Source organism: Hylaeus volcanicus, chromosome 5 (assembly GCF_026283585.1).
Source record: "Hylaeus volcanicus isolate JK05 chromosome 5, UHH_iyHylVolc1.0_haploid, whole genome shotgun sequence".
Lineage (NCBI taxonomy): Eukaryota > Metazoa > Arthropoda > Insecta > Hymenoptera > Colletidae > Hylaeus > Hylaeus volcanicus.
In genome coordinates this window covers 18,140,574-18,164,809 of record NC_071980.1, presented here as the reverse complement: position 1 = coordinate 18,164,809, position 24,236 = coordinate 18,140,574, and the positions used below count along the sequence as shown (strand labels likewise).

General features: G+C 40.8%; 2 protein-coding genes across 5 annotated transcripts in view; one reads left to right on the top strand and one right to left on the bottom strand.

Annotated features, from left to right (window-relative positions):
- Window positions 1–24,228, top strand: part of LOC128876729 (protein bric-a-brac 1-like) — a 100,831-nt gene extending 76,603 nt beyond the window's left edge. For all 3 annotated transcript variants that reach the window (XM_054123311.1, XM_054123312.1, XM_054123310.1), the window contains one exon: window positions 1,527–24,228. In XM_054123311.1, the coding sequence (XP_053979286.1) occupies window positions 1,527–2,582 (1,056 nt within the window). In that variant the 3' untranslated portion in view covers window positions 2,583–24,228. The remainder of the gene's footprint in view (window positions 1–1,526) is intronic.
- LOC128876730 (ras association domain-containing protein 2) overlaps window positions 1–24,236 on the bottom strand; it is a 106,693-nt gene that overhangs the window by 71,880 nt on the left and 10,577 nt on the right. The gene's annotated exons all lie outside the window — the stretch shown is intronic.

The window sequence follows — 24,236 nt, the reverse complement described above, 5'->3', positions numbered from 1 at the left end:
AATGGGTAAGTTATATTTACTTTAAGAACGCAAGCTTCTCTCTATTCTTGTAGTTTGATAAGTGCATGACCTTGTTGTAATTTTTACATAAACTTTGCACCTGCAACGCTGCATTCAACGATCCGTGTTCGCTATCATTGTTATTCGATATACAAACATGCATTATTTAAGTATTTCAGTAATTTTGTGAACGCCATTGTTATCGAAACATCTTAATCGATTGTAATGGAGCAATATAAGTACATAACGAATATTAATTTTCAACTGTTCTTACTTTTATACAGAATCTAAAATTGAAATGTTGGAAATTCTTAATTTAGGTCGTGATCATTGAATTATTTGTAGTTGAGTTGATAATTTCACGTACGTCGTTGTATTCCTTGGAAAGAAGAAATCAAGTTCTAATATTTGATTGGAAATGAATAATAGGCAGCTAACGATGCTTTCCATTTTCACGGATAGAAAGTATCGAGGGATGTTCGCGTTCGAAACAACTTCCAGTTCGACTTCGCAGTCAAAGGGTTAAAGAGTTCATGATCGGGACATCATTCAATTAAAGTAATTGTGCTTCTCAGAGTGAATTTCCAGTAGAAAAAGAATTGTTTCTTGCTCGGGATTTTCACGTCCTAGTTTCACGCAAAGCCCCATTAAAATCACAATCATTTAATTGCGAGACATCCCCCATCAGTCGGGTTTCTTCCAAAGGTTAAAACTAAATAAAGAATACCCTTTCACCCGCAAGAGCACCCACGTCTGGTTACTCAACAATCTTTCAAACGTTCTAAGGCAGTTCCACGCAAAATCGATCACAGAACACACTTGTTATCTGGGGTTTTAATGAAATTGAAGTACGATGTAGTTTATGTGCAATTAGGGAAGTGCATTCGAGTCTTCCCTTTGCTTGAAAAATGCGAGAAACTTGACTGAGAAATATAGTTACATAGATTCGAAGATTTTAATTTAGAAAAAAATTGATTGGACTAAAAAAGAGAATTATTAGCAGAATTAGGAATAAGAAAGGTCCCATATCAAGAACAATTGAATAACGATCTATTTTAACACGTGACAAGCATCTCTTTACTAAGAAATTCAATCTGGAAAACAAATCTGGATAGAATTCGTGAATTTTGATGAGATTATAAACCTAAATACTAACGCAAATGTTAGATTATATAATTTCCAATTGTACACAACAAAAATTAAGCTTCATAAGTATTTTTCTGAGTTTGGCACTGAAAGTATCAAATATACAGAAGGTTCAATAAATCAAAGAGTCAATCCACACATACAGAATATCATACCAGGTTCTTCTCAAAAAATCAAATTCTATAGATAATCCTTTCCTTCATTTCTTCACTCAAAGCACGTCAAACAATAAATGCAAAAGGAACCAAAGTGCCACGTTCCCCTCAATACCACTACCCCAATGCTCTTCGGCAACAGCGAAAGGAAGAAAGAGAAAAGAAACCTCCCCCACAAATCGTCCTCAGAATCGAATTCCATCTAACAGACCACGATCATTTCAGGTGTCGCTGGCGCTCGGTTTGGAAGCAGGGGGTTGGGGCGCCTTGGTGGAACGCTCGGGCGGCAGCGGCGGAAGCGGTTCCCTGTTAGGTCACGGCGGTTTCGCCGGTCTGGCTGGTTTGGCGCGTCGCTGCGGTGTCTGTCTGGCGACGTTTCCTTCCGCTTGGTTGCTGGAACGGCACGCGTTACTTCAGCACGCCGGCCAGGCGAGCGACGACAAGCCGTTCACCTGCGAGCAATGCGGCCAGCGTTACCGCTACCGTTCCGCGTACGTGAAACACCGCGAGCAGAACCACCGTGCCCGTCTACCTGCCGACAAGCTCTTCACCTGCGACGTATGCGGCATGCAGTTCAGGTATCTGAAGTCGTTCAAGAAGCACCGGCTGAACCACGCGTTGGAGCGGTTGCAGAGGGCTCCCGAGCCCCAGAGCAGCGTGATGGCGGTGTCAGCGGCTGCGGAGCGCAGCGATCAGGTGTCCAGCACCGGAGAACCCTCGCAGCTGGAAACTGGAAGCGACACCACCACCAACCCCAGCGAGGAGGAGACGAGAGCCACCTTCGCGGAGAATCCTCGCGAGGAGAGCGTGTCGGAGACGGCCAGCCTCCACGAGAACCCTGGCGAGGCGGTCGAGGTTCAGATGACGGAGGCTCCAGTGGTGAACGAGAGGGCTTCAGGCGGCGGTGGAAGCACCAGCGAAGCAGGGGACGTGGACGACAACGCGGTGGACGACGACCGACCCGAGCCGACCGAGGCGATGATCAGCCTGGCTCGCGGCAGCCACGAGGTGGACAGGCGCGAGCGTCGCTTCGCCTGTCCGTTTTGCGGTAAGTGCGTCAGGTCCAAGGAGAACCTGAAGCTCCACGTGCGCAAGCACACCGGCGAACGACCGTTCGTCTGTTTGTTCTGCGGCCGAGCGTTCGGCGGCAAGAGCGACCTGACCAGGCATCTCCGCATACACACCGGCGAGAGGCCCTACCATTGCGAGATGTGCGGCAAGTGCTTCGCCAGGGCGGATTATCTCTCCAAGCATCTCACCACGCACATACACCAGCGCTGAACGAGGCTCAAAAACGAATTCTGGGACGTTCTCGGCACTTAGTGCGTCTTCAGGGCGGCAGGGATTGGCTTTCGTGTTTCTCGGGGATCTGGGAAGGAAAGGTAGTTATCAAACGAGTTCGCTAGACCTTGGAGTCCTGGGAACTCATTTGCATCGATGGTGTGAGCAACCGTGGCTAGCGATGTTGGCCATTGTTAGGATTACTTTGGAATATTTATTTAACACGTTTTGTGCCAAGCCGTTTTTTTGCTCGACTTGTCCATCGGGCCAGTTGATGTTTTGACTAAAGATTGATATGTTGATAAGACTGCGGATCTTTATGCATTTATAGGAAATTTAAATGTGCAAAAAACTACAAAATGCAAACAATATACAAGAATATAAAAGAGATTGAAAGTAAAGTTCAATATTTGCAGAGAAAAATAAATTCCTATTTTAGTTAAATTTTTGTAGGCACGTTCGCGAAGATTTTATTTTACATATAGTTCCGCAGTCTAGTTATCACATAATATTTCATTACATCGTCAATCCATAAGTAGTTAGTTTGTTTAGAGCAGTTATCACATCGTGTACCACCTGGGCTTCATTCTTTTGGTGGAAATATATTTAAAAAAATCAAAGTATGTTTTCAACGAATTAAATAAATATGTCTGCCTGTACCACCGGTGGTACACGTGACACGGAACGTGTTAATAATTGGAAGAGTGACTATTGTGGAAACTTTATAATTTTCAGTGAATTACTTATTGGAAAAGGTCCATATCACTATAGAGCTAGAAAGGTTGTCCCTGAAAGGAATTCAGATTCAGTGATCAGACTTTTTAACAAGAGTAACTTGTGTCTCAATTTTGTATCAGGTGAACCGATACATTGTTTTCGTGAAAACACCAAAATTTATCTTAAATTACACACATCACTTAGGGACATCTTTTATAGTTCTTCTAGTGATACAATGATGAATTTAGTAACATGGACGTTTAGGAATATTCCTTAGATGCAAATGGGTTGATGATAACCTCTGCCGCCTCTATCCAGGTGTAGTTAACTAAAAAAAGATTCCTGAGAACCAGCGTGGTAGGAATGTCAGCAGACGATGGGTTAAGGATAAAGTATCTCGAGTAATCTTCCTCCCTCAGAGATTTTTTGTACATCGTCCAACTATACAACGCTTTCATGCTACCGAGGTCAAGCGAACCTCGAACTCCAAATTGCTGTCAATGCATGAAATTATTTACAGTAAGCCGAGTTGGCTCCTCGAAGCGTCGCCTTAGAGACCTACCACCACGATTCCAGTTTGATTTTGTATTCTAATGGTCGTCAGTTCGAGGAAGAGGATGGCAGTCAATCGCGGTGAGTTTCCAGCAGTCAACGATCGGCCATTCGCTCTGATCAGTTAGGTAACGATGCAATCGCAATTTGAAGTCGACGGAACACTCCTTCCACGTTGCATGAACTATGAGACACGGAAGCACAGCCGATGAAATAGTCGAAACGACGCACAAGCGAGTACGAGAACGTCCAAGCACGAGAGGATGCCATTCGAAGACGAGTCGTACACGCGCAAAGTACTCGTTTCATCTCTTCGGATTTCTCGAACGCTGAACTTTCGGAAAAACCCTGAAATCGTAATATTTTCGAGGCCTGACTCGATAGAGATAATTTCACGAGTAAGTGCGCGTCTTCGAATCCTCCTCCCGGAGTTCGTTGAGCCAAAAGAGATTTTCAACGAGTTTGTTTCCCCTCTGTTGAGATGCTTTCGCGGAAACGCGGCCATAGAGGCGAACGTTTCGAATCGAGAAACAGAGAAAAGAATCGCGTATCTATCCAGCCGTTGGCCCAGCAAGACGAGTCAATTACGGAGAAAGAAGGAAACGAAGTAATCGTCGGCGACGATGGCGGAAAGCCAGCGGCTGGCTTTCGCCCTGCATCGAAACGCGAGTCTCGCGTTATCACGAACATACACGCACTCGTGAAAGAAGATAGCGAAGAGGCTAGTGGAAGACCAAGACGAAGAAGAAGATGAAGAAAAAGAAGAAATGTAGAAGAAGAAGAAGGTTTCTACATAACGTTAGTGAAGCTAACTTGTGATAAGGATTTGAAACCAAAGAACGCAACGACGCGGCAGACAAAAGTCGACCGTAACAGTTCCTTTTTGTTGTCCTGATAACGTGCTAGCTGTCAGTGGCCGATGTGATTTGTACATCGCCACGCGGTAACGATGATTTTTCTGTGTACATGCCTTGCAGTCTCGTGTATGCCGCGGCTCTTGCTGCCACGAACAAGTCCCTCCCTTGGAAACGAAGCGTTAAAGTGATAAATGTTTTGTGGAGAACGCGCTTTTTGAATGTATTAATATCGATTTGACGTTGACGTTCGACGATGCCACGCGAGAATAGTTTAGCGATTTCAGTAGAAGCGAAAGAATAGTTTTCCACTGCAGATCCGTGGGACACCGCGGATCGTCTGCAGCGGAGTGTATTTTTTTAATGCCCCTTTTTTGGTGGACGTTTGACGGACGTCGATATTATTTCACGGGAGAATGGCGTCATTCGATGATGGTTCGGACTGTTTGCAGGGCCCTAAGGGTGCTTTACCCCGAAGGATAGAGAAATGTGGCACCTAAGGGTTGTCGTATACTTTAATTTAGGTTTTGGCGACGTTACGAATGTTTTCCATCAGATACTCAGATTCTATAGAGACAATTTGATCAAAATAAGATGAAATGCTTCACCTATCTTGACGTACGATGAAGCTTCTTCAGAAGTTGAAACCGTTAGAGACTGCCACTCCAACTTGAGTGTAGTCTCAGATTCTGGAGGAAAAATCAAAATCTGGAACACTATTTGAGAATCCTCTGAAGATCCTACATTTTATTTGATTTTCCATTCGAAAAACACGAATCGGAAACGAAAGCACGGGTCGAAGGGCGCCATTCCCCGCCAACAGCCGTCCTATCATTACCACAAAAGCATAAACGACCGACAGGATGGACTTATTCGCCTAAGCGCGCGGCGACGTGTTCGAATACGGCATCGAACGGAGACCAGGCGCGTCTATTACGCCTGGTTCGTCCTCGGAGTGTTGTCGGTGCCTTCGAACCCCCGTATCCTTTTTAACGCGACATAGCAATAACGTGTCTTTTATTTCGTTCGTGGAGTACACGTCTGTCACGTGCAGAGAAAGCAAGCGATTTAAGTTGGTCGTCGAGAGCCGCGAAGTAGCGTCTTGTTGCACGGTCTATACGGTCCTTCGAACCTCTTCTTAGAAGGAACTTCACTCCCAACGCAGATTTTTGCGCAACTTTGTTCCTAGATAGACCATTAAAAAATATTAGACACGTATTTCTCGTTTATTGCCTGGTGAGCATGTTTGAGGGGTGGAAACTACCTCAGGGTTGGTTCATACTAACCGAGGCTTGTTTATTATTTATTATATCTTATATAAACATGTTTCGTTTACTTTAGTCTTTCAATAGCAGTTCTTTCCAGATCTGGAGAACGAATGTTTCGTAAGTGCCAGGTTCCACCATTTAGACAAGTATAAAACAAGATTTACTAACCAGATATTTATCACCATCGTCCCTACAGCTTCAATATTAAAAACTTACAAAAATATTAGAATCGTACATTTACAACTCGAAACCCTTTTTACTTTCTGAAATATTCAACTACTTACTTCGTATTCACAATTTTGAGGGTAGTTTTAACCCCACAAACATAAATATCAGCCCCATAAAGGAGAACACGTGCCATATTTATTTGTGTTCTATCCGCGAACAAGCTTTCGCAAAAGTGAACGCGTTACAGTAGAATGACGCTCCTTGTTAGTCGCTGTCCACATTCTGCTGTCTACATGTGTATATACATATATGTATGTCCCTGGTACGTGTGCACATATATATATATATAACAAGCGATCGACGACACATCGTCCAGTAAATGCGCGAGCGCAGAACGAGAGTGCCGGCTCATTCTCGTCGGGGCTGGTCTCGTAAGCGGCCTAAGTCGTAGCCTCATCTCGAGAGGCTCGAAATCGTCGCCCCGATAATTATTTATTTCCAGGTACGTTTCGCGTCCCACCCTGGACGTCGGATCGCGATCGACATCGGGCGATCGGCTTTCTGGCAGGGATCGGCAAAATTCGCGTCCAGATAAAATTTTTAAATGAAAAAATGGCAGATAAATAAATTCGATTGCAATGTTTGCTCGGTGAAAATTACAGTTTGAATTTTAAAATGAAGTATTCTGGGGTTGAATGAATATCGCGAATAAATCGTTGTATGACACCTTTATTCGTCCTCTGTTCCTTTGAGTAATTAATTAAATATGGGGAACTTCTTAGTTGCTGGTCGTTCAATATAAAATCACGGTTTGAATCATGAAATTATTGCGTGGTTGAATAATTATATAGATGAGTAGCTATTCAATGGGTTAAACCACGATGAGGTGCTTTATTCGTCATCTATTCGTTCAATATAAAATTGCAGTCTCAATTATAAAATTAAACTACATTTGAATGAATACGTATATCTGAGTATTCATCTAAGCTAAACATTGCGAATAAATCGCTATGCAGTATCTTCAGCCGTCATCTGTCATTCGAATGACAAACAACCATCGACTCGTTCGATTGGAAATTACAATCGAACGAATGAATAAATATCGAATCGAAAGTGTTTTCATTCGTGGCCTGTTCCTCGAATAAAATTTTGCCCGTCCGCGCCTCCCTAGTCACCCGATCAGAGCGTACGACCCTAGCGGACCCTCGTCGCGCTTTTAAACTATTCACGAGTCCCTCCGATGGTGTCGATGAGTTATCTCGCGGTGGCTTCGGTCTCGTTGACTGGCAGCTGCCGCGGATTCGAGGAGACGAATGATCGATCGCCCGTACCGACGCGGTGAATTATTCGGCGCGTTATTCCGTCTTTTAAAAATAGACATTAAATAAAGATAAGTAATGAGGTCTACAGCGATAATTGTTGCAAACGTGCCGTCCCAGTGCCAAGTCTCGTTTACTTTCATGAAAGTTACCGCATAGCTTGCGCCGATCTCGCGTCGATCAGGGCGATCGAGCGATCCTCGCGAAACGAACGCCCGTGTCCTTCCGATTCGTGGCGGCTCGGAGACGACAGGTGGCAATGTCGGACAGGATATTGTGATTCCTTATCTCCCCGTAGCGAGATAACCGCGGTGTATTCTTGAACGGAATAATACGTTACATTTTATTCTTCTATACAACTTCCTCGTTTTAGCAAACGCTGTGATTTCGCGATCGTTGCTCAAACATGGGGCCGAGACCTGGGAACGGGGTCGAGGTCGTCTATTCAGCCTTTCTGCATTCGATCTTGAACCACGATGCACGTGAAACTCCGGGGAGTCAAACGTAGACGCAGCAATCGTTCCTTTTTTACTGGTAGGATCCTAAATTTATTTTTTTTTTTAGAGGATAATCGAGATTCAATACAAATTATCAGACTCTTGACGTTTGATTCGTGATGCAAGTGTTCGATAAATCTCATCTTGTTAATATATTTCTGAATATTAACTTGCACATTGCAGCGACCAACAGAATCGTTCCACTATTCCAAATCAGGAGACTCCTGATGTCCATCTCACAGTATAAATGATAGTATACCTTGCCATTCGATAAATTCAAGAGTGACGAACAATTCCAACGCAATACTCATGAATTTCTCATATTCATGAATACAAAACTTCAACCAAAGCTTCCACCATTAACTTGGAATCTGAACCATCAACAGAGTTTCTTCGCCAATCCAAACCACTAAATCTTCCAATACATATTTCATTCACAAGTACTCCAATAGTATTCGAAAAATTCACCAAGTATCACAAGATTCTGTGTAACCTTCCCACGAATAATTCTTCGACGATTAACGCCAACAGAGTTGCGCTGATCCAACCCTCGCTACTCAGGATTCTTTATACACTCGCATAAGAAGCGTACGTCTATCGAAGTTGGTACTTCGAGTACCGCCACTTCGAGCGCAGAAGGCTGAACCGTTCCCAATCGTCTGCGGCTTCGTACCAAGTTCAACTCGATATTTCGCCCGCATGAATTCTACGCCGGGAGCAGAACTTCGCGTAGAACTCCGTTGCTCCTGAGAACGGTACAATTGCGTCGGACATTCGCCGTATCTATGGCTGGCGAACCGCGTCGAATGCCAAAGAAAATCCTCGCGAGACCGAGCCGCGTCGGCGGGACGGGAAACTGCGAGAGAAATGGCGAAGCCCCCTCATCCCTTACGAGACCAGCGCCCCTCCAATTTCCGTCAGAAATGTTTAGTCCTTAGCTAGTAATTACGGACGCACTATGCTGTATCTTGGGAGAAGGAGAAATCGGTTAGAAATTAACAAGAGAACGTGACTCCAAAACTAACAGGAGAACATGGGTACTTGACCATTGAAGTGAGAACTAATAATTCTTAGTGACAGATATCGTCCAAGGGGGCTGAGATTTAGTATAAATAAAGTAGGTAAAGGCCTGAGTATATTGCTATTTTTCATTGGTGATGAAAGATAGGGGTTAAGATGGGGTGAAGATTCCTCTTCGATAGAAAATGACAGATAAATAAATTCTGATGGTATGTTTGCTCGGTGAAAATTATAGTTTGAATTTTAAAATGAAGTATTCTGGGATTGAACGAATATTGATAATACATGCCACTTTTATTCGATCTCTATTCGTTCGAGTAGATTTTTTAGATTTATAATTTAAAATCACGGTTTGAGTCATGAAATTATCGTGTGGTTGAATAATTATATATATGACTAGCTATTCAATGAGATAAACCACTATGAGGTGCATTATTTGTCATCTGTTCGTTCAATATAAAATTGCAATTTCAATAAAACTACAATTTTCATTTTTACTCCGAGCTTTCATGTTTTTGTAATGCAGTGTAAATGAGAGATGAAATTCAACGAGGGAAACTTGCTCGTGTGTTCAATGTCTGCATAAATATTATTATGGGTACAGTCGTGGAAATACGAATTAATTTTGATTTAGAATCTAGAAAGATATAGCTTTATTATATCAGGAGCAATTGAAGAAAATCGATAAGTTAGAAGAAATCCATAGTTTTGGGAATCAATACTGAGTCCTGATGTTAACTTCTGTGAAGCTGGTATTAACTTACATTAATATATTTTTATTACAGCAACGATCGTTTCCCATCACCAATGAAAAATATTACATCAGCGTGTATACTTAATTTTTCCAAGTCTCCAGATTTCTCGAATTGCGTAAATGGCGCAGCGTCCTTGCGTCGCCTAATCTGACTGATATTTCGTTCTCCCTTGAAAATAAGAGCGTTCGCGAAACGAAGTCGAATAACGAAGGTGCTATCTAAGAAATAGGGATCGATAATCGCGGGCCCATAAACGACGAGGGGGACTGCCCAGCGGGGGAAAGGTTCACCCGGTGCCAAAGAGAAGACTACGAATTTCCGCGCGCGGCTCACGCGCGAGAGAAACATATAGAACCAACGAGATTGGATTTTCCACGCCTCGTGTTTCCCTCCCACGGTCTGGCGTCGCGATTAGGCCTGCGTTTAGTCGATAAATTACGTATTAGTCCTGTCGATTAAGGCTGTAAGTTACAGATCGTCGACGTGGCTCCGTCCCCCACCCCTCTGACGGACGATCGACGTGCGAAAGTGGGAGATCGCGCTAATTTAGAAAACGCGGAGAAACGAAGATAATTGCAAACAAATGAAAAATAAAAGCCAACTGCGAGAAAAAAATAAATAATGCAATTAAAAAGAAATAAAAAAAAAAAACAAAAAAAAACAGTGAACATGTCCAACGAATGTCAACGAGTTTCGGAACAAGCGAAAGAGCTAAGCGTAAAAGAACACGTACACACAAATACAAATTAATGGGAGATAAAGAAAAAAAAAAAGAAACGAATGGAAGTAAGGGACAAACGACGCCGTGACTTTTCGTTTTACAAGTTGCGTTTGTCCAAGCGCGAGCGCATGCACGAAACGTCGGTCGAAACGGGGACCACGTTTCGCGTTCGTCTACGCGCGATCAACGATCCAAGGATTAAGGAAAATAGTTCCATGACGCCTGATGCCTCTGTTAGCTTTTATACGGCGAACCAACGTCCGCCCACTGCCGCTCCATTTCCACTGTACGCCGAATTTACCGCGTTATGGACGGCCGAGGGAAGCTGCAAATCGTTCTGTCACTGAAAGACCCCGACTGCGCTTGACGTTTCCTGCTACGGCCTGTACGCTCGAGCGTGCTTCGAGGATCGGTCCGTTTAGACCCCTGGAACTCATAGTTGAGACCCCTGACTTGCTCGTTCCCCGCGCGATATTTACATACGTTCCTGTGGGCTCTCGAGCTCGGACGTCGGGACGGCTAATTACTTAAGAGAGAGAGAGTTCCTGATGCTTAGCGATTCTTTTTCGACGATTCCGACTGTTTGATATAAATGTTGAATAGGTATGTTGAAATTTCGCACTTTGAACAATGTTTGCGTACATTTTGGTTAGAATATGTTAATACTTTTGGAAGATATACGTCTTTGGAGTTAGAATTTGTAATAGGGGTGGTTCTTTTTGACAGTCTAGTTTTTGAGGTACTAGGTGTGTGTGTGTGTGTGTATTGTTACAGGAATCACCAAAGAGAGAGATTATTTAATAAATATATATGTTTAGCAATGCTTAACAATGCTTAAGAATGGCTAACATCCTGGCAGGAATATTATGGTTTGAATATAAATTGAAACAAGGGGATGTTAAATGAGGTATTGCATACAAACAGTATTATGAGTAATTTTGTGGGACGTCAGACGGTTCAATTACTTTCACTATACAATTATTGCAATTCTCACACATATAGTTGTATACTGTCTTCCATATAAGTGGCTGTTTTATGAACCTCGTACAAATGGTGATTTGTTTAGGTTACTATACTTTTCACGATGCTTATATTTTCTGTATACCTCAATATATTTAAATGGAAATTGACAAAAATATTGTTCAATGTATGTACTTTCAACATACGTATGAATTATTTATAATGGGCATTTGACATCATTATGAAAAATTTCTAAATATGAGCATTATTTTCAGCCTGGAAATTGGTGTTCCCTTTCAAAACAGACATGGTAGGTGTAATTTAAAGTATAGCCCTCTTTCGAGTCTTCTATTATTCTCTAATTGCATTCAATCCTATGCGCAAACATTCAAAATATTCGTCTATTTTCGACAGTTTAATTAATTTATAATTATTTTCAATTTTAATACGACTTGTGCGTTTCTGGATAGTTCCTATATTTTTGCTCGTTATAAAAAATGGTTTCTCATTTGTGATATCGTTGTCTTCTACGTGAAAGAGTATTTATTTATTTATTTATTTATTTATTTATTTATTTATTTATTTATTTATTTATTTATTTATTTATTTATTTATTTATTTATTTATTTATATATTTATTTATTTATTTATTTATGTCACTTGACTAGAATGGTGAACTTGATGTAACATTTTAAAACTAAATTATAGCTTTCATACTTTGTATAATTTCTATTCTTTCATCATATCGTGATTATTACCTTTACAGAAATTCACGCGAGACAGGTGCGCTTCGTGGAGAAATATCTGTATAACTAATAATCGATACGGTGAATAGGAAGAAGTAAAATCTATTCGTGTCTAATACATATGCTAGGCAAACAGGAACGAAATTTACCGATTAAAAGCGTCCAACGTAACGTGAGTTTAGTTTCCAGATATCGATGCCATGAATTAAACGTTATTACTGTTATCGTGGAACGCAAACTGGCTTGGTGTGAATTTCTGTTAAGCTCGATGTTGAGAACCGTGCCAAATATCGATATTATACAATGGGACAATTATATTATTAAGTGCACGCGAGCACATTGTAGAATTACGTAAAATTGCACTCATCTTCTTAACTAAACGAGCATCGGCGAAGCAAAAATACGTGCGCGTGACTTTCACACGTGATTCTAATATTTGTATGGTAACCATTGAATTCCTAAACGCTTGACAACGAAACTGATACGCAATTCACGGGATTAGGGGAAAGTAATCGAATAACGATGAAATTTTCTTCGACTTGTTACATTACATTGTAAGCGATATTCATTGACGACCGTACGATATATATTTTTTCTATCTATACAAACATATAGTGATAACGACAGTGACAGTGATAATATTTTATAATCGCTACCAATTGTGATACTTGAATCCTGAACTCGATTTTCAGCTAGCTTCTATTGCGACCGCGGAGTCGATGTTTTGATTTACTGTGATAAAACGATAGGTAATACGAGATCATCGAGGTGAAATTTTATACAGAACCGACCCTGCTAGCAAGAGTGAGAATTATTTTTCTCGTAGTACGAGATACTATATAATAAATATTAAACGGTGCTATGATATTATATTTCCAGTAACGCGATTTTTCCAGCGTCCGAAGATATTTAATTTCCGTGACTTTAATTATCGAGAGAGGGGCTCGTGCAAAAATAAACGAAGAACGAACGATTCAGTCCTCGTTGCAAGCATCTTAATTAACGACGTTTCGACTTGTTGTATTAAGTTATCCTCGGAGTCTATAGAAATGAAAATGAGATTCTCTTAATTAATATAACTTTTCCTCGGACCTGTAGATGTCAAGTGCATGGTCAACAGTTTTATTGTTAAAAAATTTACTCGCAGGACCTAATATTAACATTTATCTCACAAAGTATTGACCATAAACATTAAGACTTTTATTACAGACTAAAGCCAAATTTTACCTGAAAAATATAATTTTACTTAGAATAATATTCTGATACCTTACGTCATTTTTTAATACAGATATAATTAACATAATTTTATTCTGAAAATGACTTGAAACAAGTCGAAACATCGTTAATCGAATTGCTTATAATAAATATTGAATTGCTCGATCTTCGTTTGTTTTAATCATTAGCCAAACGACGCAAAGCACGCAATTGATTCTGATTCGCGATTATTTAAGGGGAAAAAAGGAAAGATCGAACTCTATCGGTCAAATCGATAGCCGAAAGTAATCCTTTGACCGAGCGAAATCAAAGGGCGCACCCTGCTCGCACTTTTCCAATTTACCAAATCACAGAGCTAAAAACCGCTATCGGCGGGCCTCGAGCTTGCCCCGCGCTCTGAAATCCAAAAACGATTTTTTTTTTCCACCTCGTCCACTCGTGTCGAAAACAAAAACTCGCAAGATCTTTCCGATAACTCCTCTATGGGCGACTAAAACCTTCATATTCGCGGGAAATATGTTCCGTGAAACCCCGGAGTCCGACGAATAGGAACCAGGGGAACAAACACCGCGGGCAAAAGAATAATTCGCGTATTGTCAGGAATCTTTTAAACTCTGCAAGCTCTGGCTACAGCCTTTGTTGTCGCTGCAGAATTTTCAATTTATCTTGGAACCGTCGGAGTCGGTTGCAATCGAGTGGGATTTGTTTGATAGTTTGATTATTCTTGTGATTCTTAAAGGGATGAACACGTATTGGGATTATTTAATTCGAGTTTAAGGGTGCTAATAAGGACTATATATTAAGTATTAATATGTTGTTTGTAATGCTGGAGGAAATTGAGAATAATTCGAAATTAATTTCGTTTACTCTAAAGGATCGACGCACGATCAGTTGAGAATAGAATGGTCTGAATTTAATAGAATTAACTGTTTTGATTAAATAGTATTACAAATTTCACGTACATCGATGCGAGAAGAGACCTAAAGAGGGCTATGGAAAATTCTCCCCCTTCGCATTAGGCTTTCACATAAACAACCATACAAAAATACACAGTCCAATCGATAGTATACGCTTTTATTTCCAACAGTTTCTATTTTCACAAATCCCTTATTTTAAACACAGGTGCATTAATACAGGTGTACTTAGCTAAAAGAGAATGACCTGCACCCCATTCCAACATTAAGTTTCGCCTCATCGAACAACAACCAAGTTTACCTCGATTCTACCCTTCTACATCACTAACATTAATACCACCCTTTACAAAACTTCAACCACTCCTTCAGGGAACACCCCGATATCCACGAATCAGCTCGTTTCAATATGGCGTCCGCAGACAAAGCTCCCCGAGCGTGACCCCGCGATCGTTCGAATTCACCGTTTCGACGAAGGGTAGAGACGGGTGGAGGCGCGTCGATATCGAGAAATAATGCATCGGGTCCTCGTTTTAAGTTCGCCTGAACTTACGTAGGATTCCAGGAATCAATTAATCGCTACGGTACGTGTGCAGGTCGGCCGTGCAGGCCACAGGGAGCACGAGGAAGCGAGACGGCGGAGCTTGTGACTCCGCATCACGTTAGCTCGCGTGATGGTCGGTCGTCTTTCAATCCGGAGTCGGTAAAACGTACCTCCGAAATGTGTGCACGGCATAATATATTCAACGCGATTGTGTCCCGCCACAAAGGGATTACTTTCGCGTTGCGCGTGCACACCCTGCACGGGTTCGATTCCCGCTGGCGCTCGAGCTCGCGTTCAAGAAACGCTCGTGCTCGAGGGATGCTCACGCTCAGGCAACGCTCACGACTAAGCTCGAGACGCAAGGGCTGAGCATCCCCTGCGAGTTAAAAGAAGGGTTTCCACCGGCAAAGATTATTAGCGCTGGATCAAGATTTTATGAGACCTCTGGGCAGAGGGGGTCACGGTTCCATTTTGGAGAAGATTGCCAACTCGATGGAGGCATAAAACTCTTTGGGGCTAGGTAGGGAAAAGGCTGATTCACTTTTTCTTTTGCTTCTAATTCATGCATCCCTGGGTAAGGAGACTTTGGGGGGTTCGATAATATTTTCAAGAAAATTGGGAAATCAATGGGGGACATATGAATCTTTGAAGTTACGAAAAGGGCTGAAGGTACGGAAAAGGCTGTACCACCTTTTGCTTAGCTTCTAATGCATGGACCTCTGCTTAAGGGAATTACATGACCTCGATAGTATTTTCAAGAAAATTGCAAGTCTTTTATTTAAAGTTTAAATGAAAACATAAACACTAAAGTATTGAACAAGAGCAGGATATAAATCATTTTCTTCTGTGAAAATTTTAGCAAAACAACTAGTGTTATGAACATGAATTCATGTATTTTCACAATTAGAGCCAGTCCAGCGCCAATAATCTCTGCACCTGGAAACCCTGTGCTATAATACTCTCTGTTGAGTGTGAGCGTAGCTTGAGCGTTATTTGAGGAAGGACCTTTCCGAGCCAAGCGTTTTTCCATCGTACTTCGAACTCCTGAATATATCCGCGTGATATTTTTTTATAATTTACCTGTGAATGATATTTACATTTACGGATATATTTACATCGTGCAATCCGTCTGTTTCGCGGTCAATTTTGTAACGATTCATGTTGTTCCATGGTTGGGAATGGCCGACCGATGACAGTTCTTTGCACCTGTCCTAAAAATAACGAACTCGCTTCTTCAAATTTTGCTGGCAATCGCTTTTAATCGGCTGTCCAATCAACGTAGAATAATCCATGTTTATATACAGTTTTTGTCGGCAATTTTTCGTAACGCGTTGTTTTTATATCGCTCGTATTTATATTGTCTCGTGAGACGCGCAAAAAATTGTAATCGAAACGCGACGGGGAAACCGTAAATTACAAATTTAAATATTTATTCAGGGAGGCTTAATGCCGTTGGCTGTCACACATTACGGTAGTCTGACGCGCTGTACAGCGAACGCGTTAATGTTTGCGTCGCGTTAAGTAGCGGTGTCGATAATTAACATGTTCGCTGCGATGCACACCATTGATGATACATTATTGGCTTTTCGTGTACACACAGCCCCCTGTCACTATACCATACTACGTGACGTCCCTGACGCAGACCGTTCATTTGTCTTAGACCAAAAATTTTGCAACAAATTTTCACCCCTAAAACAAACGCAATCATCGAAACATGCTTCCATCATCGTTAGTCTAGTGAGAATTCTTTTTGTCGTGAAAAGAAATGACTTGCCATGGAAACTCAATTTTTCTCGAATTTTTATTTCACGTTATTGCAATCGAACAAATATTTCAAATGGAAATAGTTCTTCAAAATCGAACATACATCTCGAATAGAAATAGAAACATTTCAGATTTTCAAAATCAACCGATTATTTCAGCTCCAAAAAAAAGCATACATTTCAGATTCAATTAAAATCAACTAAATACATCTAATACATTTTGTATTGGCAAAGAAAAAACCTTCTAATTTTACGCTAACTATTAAGACCTCGTTCTTCATTTCCACCTCCAAGAGTAATATTACTCCGCACGTATAATGTGTGAGCATGCCCTGTTATCAATTCAATTTTGGCGTTCTTTACCGCGTCCATAAAGCAAACGGAAGTTTCAGCTCGATACGTAATCGCAACCAGTCGAAGTTCGTCTCGTTTCGTCTCGGCCCCGACCGCGGAACAACGTTTGCTCGACGCAAGTTTTAATCGTGCGGATTAATCCGGACGCATAGTGATTTCGGGATTCCAGGAGGCGGTGGCGGACCATTAGATAGTCACGTTCGGGTCGAGAGACTTGCATTCGTATCGAGACACTCCAATTCATAGTCTAAGGGTTGTTGGATTCGATCCTCGACAAGCTGAACCCATGGCCAGGCGTTATGGAATGGATTGGGCATTTTAAACCACGTTTAAATAAAAAAAATTATAGCTACCTATACAACACCAAGTAATATATGTATATATATATATATATATATATATATATATATATATACAAATTCTAATATATAAATATATATATGACGATGATAATATTATATATGAAAATATATTTAATGAATGTTCCTATATTTATACTATAAGTACGTAATAAGTGTATTATATTAATATTCGATGGCGATTTCAGGTTTTTACCAAAAAAAAAAGAAAGAAAACAACAACAAAACATTAAATGTCTGTTTAGATAGCAGCCACTATCGGGTTAAGTTATAACGAATCGGAAGAGAACGGTTAGAGAAGAGAGGAAGAGGGTTTAGAGTTAAAACGCGAGACGAATGCAAACGATGGTAGACAGAAAACGACAGTTAGAGACGGGGGAAGAAAAACATAAAGCAACGATTATTCGAACATCGTGCAAATTTTAAGGGATCGATGAGAAAAAAAGAAATTAGAGGAACGATTTTTAAGCGGGTTTGCGTGTGTGGGTGACGAGGCGAGGGTCTTCCTATACTGACTGAACGATCAGATGTGATATATGCATAAGGATTAATTAATAATTATTTACTCCAATCGTATATATAAATATATGTAATTAATATTATTAATATGGTTATGATATACAAACATTATATCTATATATTGTGTATAAGTAGATAGGAACATATACAATGTTTTTAACTGGTTTATCTATGTTCCGAGGATATATATGCTAAGTGTATTTAGATAGGAAGTTGTAAGAAGGTTTCTCGCCGTTAATGTTTAATCGATAGAGACCACACGAGTGATTAAGTTCGCGATGAAAGAGAACCGACGACCAAAATCCAACGCCGTTCGTGAAATATGCATAGTTCTATCGTTGATCCCACGGTTTCACGTGTTTCCCTTCTCGTTATATTTAGCCCGCCGCTACAAAACGATGCATTGCTCAAAGTATTGATTGAAGAATTTGTTCCGTCCAATGAAATTTCAACCGTCACCACCAGAAACCAACCTTCGCAACATTTGAAAGGGACCTGTGTGTTGTTTCAAGTGACAATTTTTACATCAAATTCAAGTAACGAAATCATCATTGACACTGTTTGCGTTTATCGATGAGATATACACGAAGGATATTTCATGAAAGTGGACTAAGGTTTCCAATTTTAGCCACAGATCTTTTCTTAATACTTAGAATTAAGTCTCCAATCTGGCCTACGGTTAGTTATAATATATTTATAAAGATTTAGTTTAAAGATTTAGGATCTATGAGACCTAGTCACTCTAGTTCGTGATACAATCTAAGAAAACCTCAAATCTTGCCCCTGTATTTGATTATATTAACAATGATTTCTACTAAGCTGATTATATTATATGACCTGAAGGAAGTTCAAAGAAAGATATATACTAGTCACAATCAGCTGCTTGACTGTATGGAATTGAGTCAAGTTCATATAACCATTGAAGGTGATGTTCCTGATGATGATGATGATTGTATGACCGAAATTTTTTGGTGTATTTGAGTGAAAGCATTACCACTGGTTTGGTGAAGTTTTTTCGATGGAAATGAGTTCACACACGACCACGTTCCGACTACTTGCAATTTCAGGTGATTCGAATCATTCCTCGAAATCGTTCAATTGCAAAAAGTTAAATGTAGTGCAAAAAGGACCGTGTTTGGGCTCATTTTCATCAGGAGATTCTTAACAATCCATTGATAGTACTCTAACAGACATTCATTGACACTAATATAAAAGATTTAATTCGATACCACGTGTATATCTTACTCTCACTCAGAAGGAACGTAGACAGTGATCCAATCAGTATAAAATTATTTCGTATAACCAACAACTACTTAATATTATCGCACACTACTATTTTACCACATTTACTGAACTTTTTCTTATCCCTAATCAATAATTCAAAAGTGTAATCATTTCAGAGCGGTCACGAATGAACACTAAACAAAAAGAAGAATTTTCTACCTGCGTCAAAAACCGGTTATTCTTTTCTGGATTAAAAACCGTTCGCATTCTATGATCCAACAACGTCACTCACTTCAAAGCTATGACTCCGAACCGCGGTTCTCTTTCTCGCGAACCCAACAACGAACCGCGCAGGTTCATAGAAGAATGACGAAAGAGAGAGAAAACAAACGAAACAGAGAAACAATTTCGTGAGGTGCGTTTCGAGTTTATGCGTTCCGTGCAATAACAGTTTGCTCAATCCTCGGTGTCCGTCGGTCCGTCCGTGCGGAACGACTTACTCGTAAGTTTAAAGTATGAGGTGTACATCACACGTGGGTAGTTACACTAAAATACACACGCATACGCAACATAAGTGTATAGAAAGAAAGAAAGATAAAAAAAAAATTAGCGAAAAAGTATAGTAGCCAGCTCGACTCGTTAAAACGTAGCCAAGACAATTTTCGACTAATAGCAGACGTAAAAAAAAACAAAAAAAAAAGAAACGAATTTTAATCTCCTATTTCAAACCTTCCTTCGAGTCTCTCGATGTCTTTTTGGTGTCTATTCTAAACAGATGTAAGCGAACAAAAAGAAAAAAAAAATGAAGAAGAAGAAGACGTAATAAAACGTAAAGAGCGCAAAATGCGAACGATTTCAGCGTTTAGCTTCGTCTGTGTAATAGTACGTATAACGCGAGGACGGATTAAACAAGGGGAAAAAAAGGATTTAAGAAACGAGAGAGCAGAATAAAAATCCCTTTCGCGCGCCTGTGCACCGACGAGGCAGGTTAGCTCCTCCGAAACCTACCGCCATTTTTTCTGTAGCGAGAAAAAAACGCCCCTCGAGGGTGCACGCCGCGGCGATCTCCGCGTTATTTCGGCGAAAATTTAATCGTAGATGTGTTTTTAGACTCTTTCCAAATCTTTTCTCCTAAACTTCTTGTTACTCTAGCAATAACGAACGACAAAAAAAAACAACAAAGAATAGAACGACTATACGTCGTTTTCGTCCCCGGGAGCGACGTCTCTTCCGGCTAGAACGTAGCCACGGTTCGTAGACGTAGCTCGGAAACCCTGAAGAAAAAGAAACGTCCTAATGAGATGAAAAAAAGTGAGAAAGAAACAGGAACATGAGAGGGACTAGAGAGAGAGAGAGAGAGGACAACGAAGAATTTCCACGAGCGAAATTCGCGACCCTCGAGCTTGCTCACCCTCCCCCCGTTTGAGACTCAATACGCCCCCCCCCCCCCCCCCAACCACCGTTAACCCGCCGGTTTTCGAAGCTTTAAACGAAAGTCGATTTTGCAATCACGACTCGACCAGTCGGCGAGGATATTGAAAAACGAAAGAAAATTTGCAAAAAGTATTTCCGTGGCCCGTACTATCATAATTGTTTGTCGTACCTACTGTTAGATATTAATGATTGTAATTGTAATAACTAGCGTAATTAACGAATTGAGAGGCGACCGCGTGCACCGCGTGTCCCACCCTTAACGAGGGAATGAAACGTGGAACGTGGTGAACGGCCGGAAGTCGCCTCACGTGGATGTTAGAGATATTTTTCAACTTGTACTAAATGTGATAAACCGATGAATTGACAATGAGCAATCTGACTGTAATATATAAACACTATATTATATATATTATATATATATATATATTATATATGAATATATTATAAATACGTGTCTGTCGTACAAGCCGTAATTAGGTTTCACCCGTAACTAGTACGTGTTTTAGCTTAAAATTTTGACTGTACACGCGCGAGAAAATTCTTTCCTCCGCGCGATGTTCTCAAGCAACGAACGAAGAATGTTCAAGCAACCAGGTGTGCGGGAGATATAGAAATACCGTAGAGTGGAGCGATGAACGATGGGGAGGGAAAAAGTGGTGATGATGTCGCGATGCCGTCTCGAAATCTGTCCACGACTTTTTTCCACTGACGCCGGGCGCTGTCTTCGTTGCTGCGCCGCAACCGTAGCTCGGCAAATTGATCGATTAATCAATCGATTAATTAATTAGGGAGCTAACCGTGAAGCGGGCTGCGCGATTTGCATCCGTCGCGAGGATGTGCCAAACGGAGGAACGATTTTGCTTATCCGTTAGCAAATTATAAAATTAATTTGTACTTTATGTTGAACGCGATCTTGAATGTTGAAAGCTATTTGTGTAAGTCGTTCCTCTCGTTTTGACTTTATCACAAGGTCGTTTTAATTTATGAGAATTGAAGTAGATGATTCGATAAATTTTATTTGATAGCTTCGTAGTCTGTCGACTGAAAGTGTGAGACCAGGCTCTTCAGTGTAATATCAACTAAATATGTGACGGACAATTAGTAGAAAAATAATTTGAATATAGCCCTCAGGAGCTGTAGCTATGTTTGATTGTAGCTACACTACGGGTTTAGCGATCCCGAGGTACCCGAGCTTCAAGGTTGTCAGTTGGCCCCAACAAACTACCCTAATGGGGATGCCAGATAATGAAGATAATGTAAAGTAATGCAATGAAAGAAATTAATGAATATTGTAAAATAGAATATTGTAAGACTGGTAGAAAAGGTATTACAACCACGTAGACGACTCAGCATCCTTATAACTAAATGAAATTAAATTCAAAACATAATTTGAATATACAATCGGTCCCACAAGTATTCCTACACTCTATTGAAAAAACTTATCTAAATCAAATAATAGGTTTAACGTTTCTAAATAAATGTTTCATTATAAATATCTACGTGAATAAACTTTACATGTACATATTCGTAATGAAACATTTATTCGTAAACGTCAAACCTATAATTCAATTTCGACAAACTTATGGTGCTGTATATAAGATTATTCAAGGACAACAGAATTCAACAAGGCCAAGAGAATTCAACAAAGATTTTTACCCAGAAAAATCACAAAGTTCCGACACAGGTCCACGCAGACGTTTCTATTTACACGTATTCGACTCTGTTCTTCGTAGACGTTTCCATCCGTCTATCAATGCCTGAAGCCCCGCTAATGATTTTTGGCTAAGATTAATAAATCAATCCGTCGCTGTCCGTTTCAATTTCCTAACGCGTCTAATCCGTGTCCGATATTGCGTTCGGGAACCACGCGTGGGACCCACCTCACGTGAACGTCCGTTGATCGATTAACTCCCAACTATTTTGCAAGTTCTGCGGTCCAACAGGCTAGACTTTCATCTAGCGTAACTTGCAAATGGTCGTTTACATGCGAACGACAGAAACTTCTGCGCGAGTCTGGGAATATAGCTGGGAGCATGAGTTACTCCTGTACCTCTTGTGAATTGCATTGGATTTCCAAGTCTCAAAGTAAACGATTAGGATTCTGTTTATAATTATTTTTGTGTGGTCGTTGAAATACCAATTGTTCCGTTGCAAGTGGTCACTCCTAATTCAAGAGCTTCTAACAGGAATGTTTCATTGTGATCTGTGTTATAAACAGTGTCTCAAGTGGAACACAGTGAACTTTAGAATGCAACTAAAACTTTTCTGCAATATTTACATTACTGATACGGCTAGGTCCTCAGCGTTTAATGTCCAACAAGCACGTAAAATGAAGCCTGGTGGCTTCCAATGCTGATGTGTCCCCATTCGAGACATATTTCCCCAATCGAACAGATAAGACGGTCTCACGCTTTCTGCCGATAATATTGACCGAACTGTGAAGACAAATGCTCCTCCTGGAAGCTTCGCGTTGCAATCACGCGAATCTTCCACGAGGAAATACTCTGAAGCACTCAAGACGAGAGTATGGAATTGTGTAACGGTCAACGCGAGGTCAGACATTAAAGTCCACACATTTGAGTCCACGAAAGCGTAACGGATGTTTGTAGACACGCGAAGGATTCATACTCTTAGCAGCTCGGTGTTTTCTTGCGACTCTCCTCTGTGTGTACCCTCGATCAAACCCGATGCACTCGAACATCTCACTCATTTGTTTGCTTTATTCGACGCCTCTGTTGCGCCATTAAGCGAGGATACACACAAGATGAGTGTGTTACGTATGCTGATAGAGAAGAAGGCTAAGGTTTGCTGTTTTCAAACCTAACTCAAGATAGGGAGTAGCATAGGGTAGGTTAGGAAAGATTCAGTAAGCTTTCTGAATTCTACAGTTAGAGGCATGAATTTCGACTTGAGTGGTTCATAAATGGGTTTTCAAAAAGAAAACTGGCACATGATTGCAATTAAAAATGGAAGATGATGTTTGAATAGGCATCAAGACTACACTGACAAATGTATTTTGTTATTAAAAAACGAGGTTCTAAATTTTAGAGAGTCCTTCATGGAAGGTAATATTTTCTCAAATTTCTAAGAAAGCTTCGAATATCTAGAAAGGGGTTTCCAAGAGGCTCACTGGCTCACAATTTTGTTTTTTGATCAAACACAATATGGAGCATGTGAATACGCATGGTTACAATTAAATACAAACGATGAGTGACCATCATGGCTACGTAAAATGCAAGATTGTAAATCCGCTCTTGGAGAAACTTTTATAATTTTTTCCCCCTGGGGGTTGGCACCCCGTGGGGAAATGCGACCAGGATGCAGCAGCCCGTAAACGGTAACCGCGTAATATATATACTATATACGTAATATATATATATATATATATATACATTACGTATGTATAAATAGCCGTTGGTACAAAGCAGCAAGTCCCAAATAAATCCGATCCCATCGAGCGCTAGATTGTCGATCGCCACGGATCGACGATCGATCGACCGACCAAGCCGACGAAATGACGACTATGAAACGGCGCGTAATTTAATTCCTAGCGTTCTACCAGCCGCCAGTCACGGCGCCCCACGTCAATGGCACGCTTTAAAAAAAAAAAGATGAAACGATGAAAAAAAAAACCGGGGATAATATGTACTGTGTAAAAAACACATACACTCACACATACATACACGCGCACGCGCGCGCGCACACACATACACACACACACACACACACACACACACACACACACACACACACA